The sequence below is a fragment of the Colius striatus genome, chromosome 9 (genome assembly GCF_028858725.1).
Source record: "Colius striatus isolate bColStr4 chromosome 9, bColStr4.1.hap1, whole genome shotgun sequence".
Taxonomy (NCBI): domain Eukaryota; kingdom Metazoa; phylum Chordata; class Aves; order Coliiformes; family Coliidae; genus Colius; species Colius striatus.
Genome location: NC_084767.1, coordinates 24,286,791 through 24,299,972, shown reverse-complemented (window position 1 = coordinate 24,299,972; position 13,182 = coordinate 24,286,791). Strand labels below are relative to the sequence as shown.

At 41.4% G+C, this 13,182-nt stretch overlaps 1 protein-coding gene across 5 annotated transcripts in view; it reads left to right on the top strand.

Annotated features, from left to right (window-relative positions):
• The first annotated feature begins 286 nt into the window (after nucleotides 1-286).
• Nucleotides 287-13,182, top strand: part of UBE2F (ubiquitin conjugating enzyme E2 F (putative)) — an 84,804-nt gene continuing 71,908 nt past the window's right edge. For 3 of the 5 annotated variants that reach the window (XM_062002684.1, XM_062002686.1, XM_062002685.1), the window contains exons 1-2: nucleotides 288-422; nucleotides 3,238-3,371. In XM_062002684.1, the coding sequence (XP_061858668.1) occupies nucleotides 3,254-3,371 (118 nt within the window). In that variant the 5' untranslated portion in view covers nucleotides 288-422; nucleotides 3,238-3,253. Of the gene's footprint in view, nucleotides 423-3,237; nucleotides 3,372-13,182 lie in introns of all 5 variants that reach the window. The other 2 variants (XM_062002687.1, XM_062002688.1) reach the window with 1 other exon arrangement.

Here is a 13,182-nt window from a genome sequence, read left to right as displayed (position 1 = left end):
AAAGCTCGGGCCTTCCTGCTGGCAAGGGAAAGATCTGTTTTCCCTCAGGGGCCGGTTCCCCACGGTGCGCCCGCCGCAAGCCGCCGCAACTCCCACTCCTCAACGTGGTACCGCCCTGGAAGTGGCGAACACCCTCTCCTCACCGCCGAATCTCGCGAGAACCCGGCAGACTCACTGCGCCCGCCCCCCCGCGCCGACCTCCAACCTCAACTCTCGCGAGATCTTCGCGCGCCGCCGGGAAGGCCGTGGCGGGCGGGCGCGCGCCCCGCGGCGGCTGCGGCCCCGCCTCTGGCGCTGCCCACTTCCGGCGCCGCCGCCGAGGGAGGGCGGTCGGAGGGAGGAGTTGCGCCGCCGCCTCCTGCCCCAGGCCAGCCCCGGCGATGGTGTTGGCCGCGGGAGCCGGGCCCTGACGCCGCGCTCAGGTACGTGTGGGCCACCCCGCTTCTCCTCGGGCCGAGGTTGTTAGCTTCTTCAGCTTGGGCCTGGCCCCTACTTCTTGGCCTGGGCCCTCCCGTCCTCTAACCGGGTATTCCCGCATCTACCGGGGCGGCCCGGGCCCTCCAGGTCTCGGAGCTCCAGTGACGCCGGCGAGGGGACGACTGCGACATCGCGGAACTACTTCCCTAGTCCAGCAGGGTCGTGCCCCAACCGCAGGGGCCGAGCTTTTTCTCCTGCGGAGGAGCTGCCCGGGGCAGGGCGGCCCCGTCTGCTGCCAGCCCCTCTGCCTCCGTTCACAAGGGAGCAGGAGGAATCCCGGGGTTCTCTTACTCTTTCCTATAAATAAACGGAGCACCCTTCCCTGTCTCGTCACCCAGGTGTCGTGTCGTAGTACAGCCTCATTTGCCCCGTGCGGTTAGCAAGTTTTGGGTGCTTCCTTTCTGTGCTCCGTTGATGAAATTTAAGGTGTACCTGGAGCAAATCATCTCTTTTCAACACCGCTGACAGTTCTCTTTGGTTTCCAAGTCTTCTAAGGCAAGCAGTGAGGAAACGGATCTGTAAAGGTATTTAGGCTGAACTTGATTTCATTTGGATTTGGCACCTAAACAGTTTTGTGATTTGGGGGGGATGCGTGTGTGTGTTTGCTTTTGTTTACAGCTTTTCTTTTACCCTGAATCATTACTTCCCAGCCTCTGTTGCTAACCTCCCTATTTTAAAATTTGTTTTTAAATCAGCTATTGCCTTTATCTATCCAACGAAAAAAAACCTTGTCTGATTATTATAATTGTTTTCCTTTCTCTTGGGTAGTGTGTGGAAAAAAACTGCTATAAATTTAATTTGAGCAAGTGAGATTTACATTTGCCCTAAATACATCTTGTCATCTTTAGAGAACTTGACCTAATTGTAGATATTACCAGAGTTTCATTCTGTTAGGTGCTATTGTGAAATCTGTTGTTTTCCTTTTTTTTAAACCTTGCTATTCACTTATCTGTTATATTCTTCTCAACATCCAAATGTCATGTCAGTTGCTTAATTTCTCCTTCTTACCTCTTCACCGATATTTTGGTATTGGCTTGATGCTTGATATGTCAGCTCTTTCACAACCTCAGGAAAGCAATAGGACTGTCTTTTACAGATGCAGTGAGGAGATTGACAGGCCAGAGGCTTTATCTCTTTTTTTAATCTGGGGCAAGAACAAACGAAACAGACAAGCAAAGTAACTGCTGTTGCAGTGGCCAGGTTAAACTTTGCTTCAGGACTTGCTTGCAAGAGGGGAAGAGACGCTGTCCTGTCATTTTGTGTGATTGTCTTCATCTTGGTGGTTTAGTGGACTTTATTATTTGCCTTATGAGTGTCTAAGTTGATTCTCCATTTTATGCTCCGAGATCCGATGTTACCTGAGCGCGTTTTCTGTCTTGGTGACAGCTGCATCATATCTGTCTGGTCTTCTATGCAAACTAGTTCATATAAAGACTATATGCTGATGTTTTACAAGTAGTTTCCCTTTATTTTCTTGAATTACCTCATATGACTAAAGGATAAATGTCTGTCCCACCATTTTTAGTGGTGATGGGGCCTGAAGAGTATGGATCCTGTCAGCATTACATTGGCTTTGACTAAACTATTAAGAAGAATCAGTGGCCTTCAACTAGGAATAGTGTCTGAATATATGAAGCCACGACAGACTAAGTGTTTTGATTTTACGACACTGGCATTCTGTCCACATTTTAGTGTAGTTTATTTATCAGTGCAACTGTCTTCTGTAGTGGAGCACTGACTCAGAAAAAAAAAATTAGTTATCAAATCTCCATATGTAACTTCCTTCACTGTTTTGCACTGCTAAGAGTTATTGTTGTGTAATAGCTGTGTAGATAATTGCACTTTCCTATGTCCTGGTACCTGACTCGAAGCTCGCTTCCTAGTGTTAGAGAATTATTCCAGTAACTCTTCCCTCCCCTTTCTCTTTTTTCTTTTGGCCAGCAAAAAATTATCTTTGAACAATGTCAGGTTGGGATGAGAGTGGTTGCAGGAGGCTATCTGGCTAGGCATCTGGCAGGGATATTTTCACAACAATTCTTCTGAAGGAGCAATGTCGAACAGTGGTATACTAGGGGAGGTGGTGCAGTGAAACTGGGTTGTAAACAGTGATGAAAGGCTGACCTTTCTCCAGCCAAATTGAACTTCCTCTTGGCCTAATGTGCTGTAACTATCTCAGTATTCACATCTGAAACAAATGCTCATTCTTTAGGCCGTCCTCCTCTTTAATTGCAGTCATACTGACTATATATATCATATACTTTGACTGCTAAGGATATGATGGTAGTATGCTAAATAAGGAATTGCAGAATCATAGAATTGTTTGATGGGAAAAGACCTTTTAACTCATTGAATCCAACCACTAACCTAACAATGCCAGGCCTACCACTAAATCATGTCCCTCGGCACCTCATCTGCGTGTCTTTTAAATATCTCCAGGGATGAGGACTTCACCACCTCCCTGGGCAGCCTGTGCCAGTGTCTAACAACTCTTATCAGTGAACAAGTTTTTCCTAATCTCTAGTCTAAACCTCCCATGATGCAACTTGAGGTTGTTTACTGTTGTCCTGTTGCTTGTTACTGGGGAGAAGAAACTGACCCCCACCTCACTTCAGTGTCCTTTTGGGTAGTTGTAGAGATTGATAAGGTCTCCTCCAGACTAAAGAGGAACTAACTGTAACTTGGTTTTTTAGTCCCCTCCATCATCCCTGCTCCAGTACTTCAATTTTGTTAATTGACTTTGTTCTAATATTTGTGTTCTAGGTTGAAGACAGCAGTAATGCTAACTCTTGCAAGCAAGTTGAAGCGGGATGATGGTGTCAGAGGGCCCCGTGCATCCAATCCAGCTTCTGATTCAACTCGGAGGGTGTCTGTTCGAGATAAATTACTTGTTAAAGGTAAAAGGAACTTATATTTAAACATTTATAGTTTGTGAGTGTGTTGCCAATTATACTCAATTGTATATAAAGTGATTTCCAGAAGTATTTTTAAAATTGCATATGACTTACCTCAGGGTTTATACTGTAGAGTATGTGTTGGAATACAGTGCATCCCCAACAGGTATTTGTCTGTAGGACACTTATTTCATTGAATAATGCAAAATGTAAAATACCTTCTCCTTTCTCTGCTGGAAAATCAATCTGTCATTGGGAATTGTGTCATCAGGTAAAACATTATGATAAAAATCTCTACATAAGTGTCACAGGAGGAGAATATCAGATTTGACTCAAGGAAGGTATTTTTTGAGCAAAACTGTAACTATCTGTGGCAGGAAAGAAAGTCCTAAAAGGAACGTCGGTGTTCCAGTCATCTTCAATGGTATAGGTCAGAGGCAGTTGACTTTAAAAACTTAGAAAAGTAATGTGAGGAGACACTTTTTGTAAGCTTGGAGACACTGGAAGTTGAGTATGAAGTATTGAATAAAAACCTAATGCTCATTTTGGATATTCTATTCACATTTGATCTATTCTAGAGAGGCTACTGTAAGTCTTTACTAGCTGGCATGCTCTCGGTGGGCAGAAAACCTCCAAACTTTTACTTTGTGGTAATTCTGAGTAAATGAGGTAGTTAGTGAAACAGTAAGCAAACTATTTTATGGTAAAATTGGGGACAGCTCTCTCATATTCTTCATTTTTTTTTGCAGCATAGCTAATCTTATATTTAAAAATATATAGATTCTGATACTGCAGTTACTGTGGGCTTAAACTCAGGTTTACTCCCTCTGGTAATAGTTAAGTGTTTTAATACTCAAGCTGTGCAGCATGATCTAGTAGCAAGGAATATGTCATTTAGGTTAATGTTTCTGCTAAAAACCATCAATAGTGACTGTCCTACGGCTGATGTGTAAGCTGTCCCTGTTAGGATTCGTGCAAGTCAAAGGAAACTAGGATTTCCTCGTCTTCATTCAGAAGGACTTGAGACTGATACTGGTATATTTGCCTGAAAGATTGTGCCTAACTATGGCTTTTCTGAATGAGAGTGGATCTGAAATATAACTGTGTACTGTAGCAAGGTTTCAGGCAAGTGCTGTTGCCTCAGTGCACTGGGAAGCGCCTCAACTAGATTTTAAGAACATTATATTCACAATTCTGGTGTTGTTGTAGGGACAGGGAGTTTTAATACACTTTAGACCCTGATGTGGTAACTAGCAAAGAGCTTGCTTTAGTCTTCCAGTTTGGAAATCCTTGGTTAACTCCAATTCTGAGGGGGAAAGATATGGGGCAGGAGGAGTAAGCTCTTTAACCTGGCTAAGCTACAAAGCCAAATTACTAAATATATATAATCTGAGATTTTCACTAACCTACAGGTGTAGACTTGAAGGCAAAATAGCAGTGTCACACAAATACACTTCAACTATAGTGCCTGGTATAGTGTGAGGTGCTGTAAGAAATGTTACTGTACTCTTAGAGCGGTCACTTTTTTCACTTTTGTGACTAAAACCTTACCTAAGACTGCTGGGAAAGAAAAGAATGGAAGCTATAGAAAATTAATATTTACATTGTAATTACTGTTCCTGCTATTAGCAAAACAGCACAGACCAAGTATTGAATGAATTGAGTTCCAAACTGTTAGAAGTTGAAAGAAGGTCACCACCAGCATCCTTCTGTCAAGTGTGAGTGCACAAGCACGATCTGATTGTGTGTGAAAGTTGTATCACATGTCTTCCGAAAGACTTGTAGGAGCAAGTATCAGTCTGGTTGGAATAGTTTATGGACTGAAATGGGAATTGACAGTAGAAGACTCCAGTACACACTGGATGTGAGAGGAAAATCTAATAGCTAGTCTGGAAAAGATGTGTTGGGGATATTCTCTTTTAAGCTGCTCTTTAAGCTGAATGTAGACCATTCAATTACAAAAGTTTCTAGAATTTTCTCCATCTCTTTAAGATAAATTAGCTGCAGCAGAATCTACAATATTGAGAGCCTGAGTGAAGGTGGACTTCAGATGTTGATAGTGGTTTTATGTCACATATAGAGCTGCAGGAATGAGTTTGATAGGGAGTGGAGAGCTGCCTGCTAAAGTTGTGCATACAGCAAGGGTGCTGTTGCCTCTGGACCAGGACCAGTGCATTTTACCACTTGGCTGTATGAAATTGTAATAGCCTGGTATATGCTGAACTTAAGGCTGTTGTATGAAATTTGAAACAGAGTTGGTGGGAGCCTGTAAGAGTAGTGTAAGTAGAAGTTGTTAGTAATGTTTACCTTGTTATCAAGCAGACAGAGGACAGTTGCAGAATGGGTGAAAGACTTAATCATGTCTATCTCCTGGCACCTGTGAATTAAAAAGTAATTTACTCTACAAAAAAGAAGACAAATACTGGCCAGCAGTAAGGAAAGAGGTGAGAAAAGTGGTTTTATTATACTTCTTAAAGTCTCCAAGTCAAAAGACCAAGGGACTGTGGTCTCCTACATTAGAAAGCTCAGTGACAGTTATGCGCCTCCCATGGCACCCATGGATCGTTTTTTGTCCTCAAATAAGTCATAGCTTCTAAGTCAACAGGAGAACAGTGGGCAACTGGTCTGGCAATGTTCTTGCCCGCAGCTTAGATGCGTAGGAGGCTGTCCTGGAAGCTTCGTTTTTCTTTCTTGCACAGTACCCTAAATCCTGCCTGGCGATAGTCTATGAACCAAGGTCAGATAGCTGTACACAGTAAATTGGTGATAGTCTAATAAATTCTACAGACAGATGTCTGCTGGTTTTACTAGAGGTATCACCCAGACAGAGGCAGTGTCTGTTTTTTATCTGGAGGTAAATGAAAGACAGCCTTGTTTGTGGAGGTAGTCCTGTTCAGGGAGGCATTACGAGATCTCTTTCAAGGATGTGTTGTCCCACTGATAACCCTACAGTCCTAAAAAATGTATTGTGTATGCTGATTGGTAAATAGATCGATACCATTTTGCTTATGGGGTAGGTGGCCATGACCCTAGCCACTGCTGAGTGTAGATGATGCTTACAAACTTTAAATAATTTGGCATAGACCAACTACATATGTCTCCTAACTGATGTTGCCTCAAAGTAGGGAAAAAAAATATAATTTAGGTATGTTGACTGTTTACACCATATGCACGGTAAAAAAAATGCACAGCTGGCATTTGAAATACTTTTACTAAAACCGGAAGTATGTGAGATATCGGTGGAGTGTCATCAGATGCTGTTCTTGACTTTAGTGACAGGTGCAAGTCAAACAAGCTTTTTTGCCACTTCTGTGAAAAAGCTACTCTTAAAATACTGGTGCCCTTTGTTAATTTTTCTAAGCTATTCCTTTGCTTACATATGCCATATTGTATTATGGTCAAATACTAGTCATGGCTCAGGATGCTTGTTTTGTTGGGTTATTTCATGGACATACCATGGTTAGGAAAAAGATTGTGTCCCTAAAGTTTTGTTTAGGGAATTGAGACAACTGGATATTGGATATTTAACAAAAGCACAACTTTTGTTGAAAGTTCAGTGTGACTTGTTCTTGCAGCTCTGTTTTTCCCTGGATTTTCACCATAGACTCGACTGGAGAATAAGGTCCTAATTCTAGGCCTGGCTCTAGCAGCTTTCAATTTGTTCTGTGCTGCAGAGGCATTTTTTGATCATTAATTAATCTCTAAGGGGGAATGTCATGAAATTAGGAACCGAGGCTGCATGACTGCTGCTGCAAGATTCTGTGTACCATGCAATGCTCAATTTGAAAGGCAGATCCTTTCTGGAAATTTGAAAGGGGCTGAGAACAAGTTCAAGTACTGTGATGTTTAATAATATGACTGCTAAATTGAATTACAGATAAAGAACATAACAGAATGTCAGTAGTAGTAGTGATGTGTATGCTTATTAATCACAAAAGTTGTCCCTTGAAATGCTTTTCTGTAGTGCATCTAAACATCATTCAGTTTTACATTACCAGTACTGCAACTTGATTTTCAGTAACAACTTGAAATAATATCTAAGAAAATGAGCTACCATGGTTTATTCCTTAGTTGTTTTCAACAGCTGAGTTGGCTTTCACAACTGGATTTATGTAACTGGCAAATGTTTCAGGTGTGTATCTGTGTAAGCCTGAGAGAATGTCAGTGGAAGATAATACAAGTGAGGTCTATGTGCATTGTAAATAGAAATGAGGAGAACCCATATATTTGCTTTCTTCAAGCCTTCGAGTACAGTAATATCCCTTCTCATGGCAACAGATGAGAAAAATTGAGATGGAAAAAATACTTTACTTTTGAGGAAATAATACAATTTTTCCTTCATTAACACTCTTGAGAATACTTGAGGCATTGTTTTAAAAATGATGCAATAACTTTTGCACATTGAACAACTTAAATCACAAAAGCATTTCCTTTTCAGTGGTGTTTCTTAGCACCCACAAACTGAAATCCTATGTTTTGTAAGGAGACTGTGGAAATCTGCATGATGAATGATTTATGTTTATTAAAGAATTTGTTTACACTAACATGCTTGCAGCCTGTGATAGATACTGTAAAGCCAAAAGGACACAAGAAGAATGTAAGCCAATTTGAAGAATTCTTACTGGGACTTTCAACCACAACGTCTTTTTCTAGTTTTTGATGTCAGGATAGTAAGTTTTTATGAAGTGTATAGAAGCTGAAGCATGTGATTTGGTAGCATCTTGTTTAAAATAACCATTTGGAAGGGGGAGCAAAATATACATATCTTACTCTTTTGAAAAACTGGCAGCTTGTTTGACTTCTGATACTGGTATATATGGCTGTACAGTTCAGAAGAGCCAAGGAAGGCAAGCTATGAAGACAGATGGGTGCAATTAGGAGGCAAATGGCATTACACTGCTAGAATTAATACTTAAAAAATGGAGTTTTTGTTAGAGTGTCTTAATCTCTAGAAATTTAAAAGATCTATGATTCTGTGCCTATGAAATGGGTGAACAAAACAGAAGAAAAGCTTTTTGGACAAAACTGAGAGAAGTAAGTATAGCTGTAGATGAACTGAGGAAATAGTGCTTTCGTTCTGTGTGCTTAAAACAAAGCTCCAGTGGGAAGCGTACAGCCTGACTCTTTGTGGCAAGGCCGGTAAACAGAGCACTTCTGTATTCTGATTTGTTGAGGTAGGGTGGGGGTGGGGGAAGGGGAGGGAGCCAGGCCATGTCATTATAATCAGTGCATTACTGTGTATCACGTTCATGTGGGTGTCTTGTAAACCATACACCTGTGCACCCATCAGGAGTGTGTTCCTATTTCAGTCCTGAGAATTGTCACAGACAGGGAGAGTTATTGTTTGTGAAATCATTTATAAATAGCTCTGATTACTTTCATTAGGCTTGGCTTTCCCTCACTTTATAAAGATCCTGAGCTGCTTCTGAGACATAATCACTTTGCATTCAACTCTTCCAAAGTCTGTGACAGGTTTAACTTCTGCCTTTTTACCTTTTTACAGTTTAAAATGTCATATGGAACTATACAAGCAAGTTCATAGTGGGTCAAGAGTGGGACTCTGTGAATCTACCTGCCACTGGGGTGTGTAGGAACAGCACATTGGCTGATGGGGAGCTAGTCTGGGTCTAGGTTTTCTTCCCTGCAGAAACTCTTGGTGTGCATCTGTGTTTACAGCCTTTTAGACCTACCCAGGATGGTTTAGCAGAGTGGGCACAGGGCCTTGCAGGGCTCTCAGGTTTGCCACTTCTTGACAGCACTCCCTCTTGCCTGAGAGGATTTCAGATATTCTGCAGTATTTCTGGACCTCCGTGGCATAATTACCTCAGTGGCCTGGAAATTAAAACTTTTTTTTTTTCACTAATTAAGGAAAAGTATAAAATCAAGAAGGCTTACAGGGTGGATACAGCTGCTGCTGCTAGGTAATTCACAACACAAGCAATTCCCTGCAAATACCATGGAGTGTGAAGCAAAGTGAAGGCTCTGCGGTCAGACTCTGTGATCATACACAGGAATGAGATGGCCTTCTAGAACTGATAAGCAGCACTTTTGGTACAGCCAGTGGTCTGTCAAATCTTGACAAAATGTTGTCCTTAGTGCGAACTTTGCTAATTATAATGTCATTTTAATACCAAAACACGCCTTTATCCCAAAGGCTACCTGCCTCTGAGGTGCGACCACTCCTTGAGTCTGTGCCCTGAATTTTTTGTAAGCTCTACCTTTAAATGTGACGCAAGAGAATTTCACACATCTTAATAAAGGTATTTATTACTAAAGTCACTCAAACTCCATCTTGAAGGTGAAAAAAAGGTATGAAATGGTTAAAGAAAGCAAGATGTTGGGAGGGAAGACACCATCATGAACATGTCAGGGAAGCTCCCTCACAGACTACCTCTGACTCCCGGGATCAGCTGATGGCTGAGTCTCTCTTCCTCCCCCACCTTGGGACACCTTGAGTGAGACGTAAACTGAGTAATTACTCTTTAACTTTTTATAGCCAGGCTGTACTTAGTAACTTCATGCACTGTATTGCTTAGATATCTATCTGTTGCATGTGCTTTCTTCTGCAGACAGTCACTATCACCTGCAATCCGTAAGAACCTGTATATCTGTTGCATGAATAAAACTGCACTGTTAAAGTAGCCAGTCGTCACATTTTCTCACTGAATGTGTCCAAATCCTGGAGTGTGGCTGTGCTAGTTCATGAGCTTGACTGGACTGAAGATGCAGTCCACTACCAGTGAATCCAGAGGCATGATAGTTCACAGACAGTGAACACGCTTGGACTGATTGTGGCAAGTTCGGCATCACTCAAAATTTATACTTAGCTGCATTTAACCTCCTACCTCACTGAGGAGAGTTAGAACGCAAGTGGGGTTGTTTTCTGCCAAACCATTCTGTCCCCTTTGAATGCGACAACCTCTGCTAAGCCAATGTTGAGCAGGCATTGGCGAACCTTGTTTGTCCATGGAAGCTCTGTAATATTTCTGGAGACTTGGATCATCAGGTAGTCTTGGCATCTTAAGAAGCGATGAGGTGCCTGAGTGTGACTTGAGCACAGATACTGATTAGCCATATTATGAAATGCAGTTAATTGGGATTTTCTTCACTGTTAGATCTAGTTACAGTCATTTTTTGAAAGAGGAAGTCAGAAAGATTGTGAGATTAAATGTTCTTTAGTGAGGCTTTTGGAGCTCTTGGAATTCAGTGCATTGGGGCTCTAATTGTTACTTCTCCACTTTCCTTATTTATAAATCTGTTAATATGTTGACAGACTGCACAAAGGATATTTTCTGGTGGAAAATATTCTTGTCAGTCGTATTACCTTAGGTAGAAAATACATAACTTGAAACATCAGTCTTAATGGAGGTTGAATAATGCAGTCAAAATGTTTGCTTTCTGAGCAGCACAATACAAAAATTGTTTCAAAGTCAAGACTACCAAAGAGCCATAGACTTTGTAAAACTCAAAAATACTGTAGTTTGTCCCATTAAATGTGCTAATTAGTGTTAATCACAGACATCTGTTTCCTTACTGAATGTTATTTTAAAAGTTTAGATTACTGAAGCAGCTATTTACCTGCTTTTTTAGTCTTGATGAAGTTGTTTCAATTTCAATGGTTGTTCTGGAAATGGTTAGAAACGTTAATTTTGGGGAACTTTCCTTTATCATCAATGCTTTTGTGTGGATTAGGTGTCACAGCCTTCATGTGCTCACCTTCAAAGAAAGGGCAGGTTGATCTGTACTCTGGGTGTGAGCACTTTCATTGTTGTGTGTTTTCACAAGAAAACTTTCTCTTCTTGTGCCAAGATAAAAGGAAACACAGAAGTGTGAATGCATTACAAGAAACTTTTCACACTTGAAAGGAACTATGGTGATCGGCAAACTCTCTACTGAACCTTGCAGGAAGCAGAAGTGAGGCCCCAGCTCTGCAGAGGTGCTGCAGTCGGGCAGTTGATGGGTTTGAACTTGCCCTGTCCTTTGCCATTTTCCTTTTCCTTGCTGCCCTCTTCTCAGAATTGAAGCAAGGGGTGGGCAGGATTCATAAGCCAAACACACAAACATAGAAAGCAGCAAGGATAGCAGTCAGCACCTTAAAATAAGAGTCAGGTCCTAAACTTCTAGTGAAGATTGATAGTGCCTCTAGTTAAGAAAAGCTGGTGAGTTTAACTCTTAACAATGGATTTGTATAGCTGCAGCCTTCAGTAGCTGATTGTGGTGGTTTTGTTTGGGGTTTTTTTTAACCAGAAAAATAAAAAAAAGAGTCCTTAATTATAGCTGAAGTTACACTTCTGATATATTATAAGGACAATACACTTTAGCAAAAGTATAGCCCTAGTCTTTCAGCACACACTTTGATTAAGGCAGCTGTGGCTGCTCCAGTGCTGCAGAGTGTGGGCTTTTAAAGAGTGCAATTGTGAAATGTTTAGGTAAGTGTGAAACACAGTGCTTCTGTTTTGCTGGGGGTTTCTATCATGGCATAGTAGGCTGCAGGGATGGTACCAGGGCTGTGCCAAGCAAGTGGGAGGTGGAAGTCAAATAAACACGCTCTCTGCAGAGACTATCGAGGTTTGGAAAGCTGTGGGTGCAAGAAAAGTTGTAGGAAACTAGTGAAGTCTTAGTTTCAATTCTATTCCAAGAATTGCTCCCCATATCTTAAACTGAATTACAGTTTTCTTTAGACATATGCTTTTGAGTTGGTGTTAAAATTTCTTACACGTTTTTGTTAGCCCAAATAAATGGGCTATGTCTATGCGGACCAGAACATGAAGTTAGAAATCAGGTGAAAAAAAAACTACAGAAAATGCAAAAATATGTTTGATTAGGTATCATGATGCATCTCATTCATGCTTTTGGGAAATACAGATACTTGAGAGTGAGACTTCAATAAAATACACAAAAGAGGAGAAAGCCAGGGGTCTTTCAGAGAAAGGAATGTGGCAGTGAAAGGGCTTAGTAATAAATTTCCCTTCCTATGCAACTGAATTGGGTTACTTCCTTTTTTGATGAATAATTTCTAAGGTTTATGCATGGGAAATGTAATAAATAAAAAGAAATTTTAATTAAACAGAATTGCATTATCTATAGCAAACTGTGCTCCCAGGAGAAATATCCAACAGGCACAGGAGCAAAGAAATCTTAATACTTTCAAGTTTGTTCAGCAGTGCAGAGGTTTGGGGAAAGTTGTGCAATAGACCTGATTTTTATCACCTACTACTACTGCATATGTCTGTGCCAGGTGCTTGAAATGAAGATTTGTCTGTATTGTTTCCTTGCTCTAGTGTTGGTTTCTGCAGGCAGGAGCACATCTAGTGTGTCAGTACCCTTGAGTTAGGGTTCTAGTAGCTATTTTTGAATGTGCAGTGCATGTGTGGAGCCTTCCCTACAAAAGCAGCACATTACCATAGAGAGACTGTAGCTGATGGTGGAAAAGTGTTAGCAGTTGGATGTTGGAGAATGATGATGCTCACACAGGCTCTGCACCTCCCATGCTTGTTGTCATTGTTGGACTGGCACCTTGATTCTCGAGGGTTTTCTGCTCTTGTGTTTTGCAGGCTGTGGAGTTCTGGCCTTCTGCATTTTATTGCCTTATGTTGACAAGTTGGAAAGTTTGCATAATGGCAGCTTTTGAATGCCAGAACTCTGTGTCTTAGGAGCCCTGGTGCTTTAGTCTTGGCAGACCTCAATCTCAGTCACATTATGATACATTTGCACTGTCTGTAGGGCAGGTGAGCGTTTTTAGTAATGAATTGTGTGGCTTCAAGGGACATTTTAAAGTAAACCTGCAGTGCAGCTTAATTATATTTTGAAATAA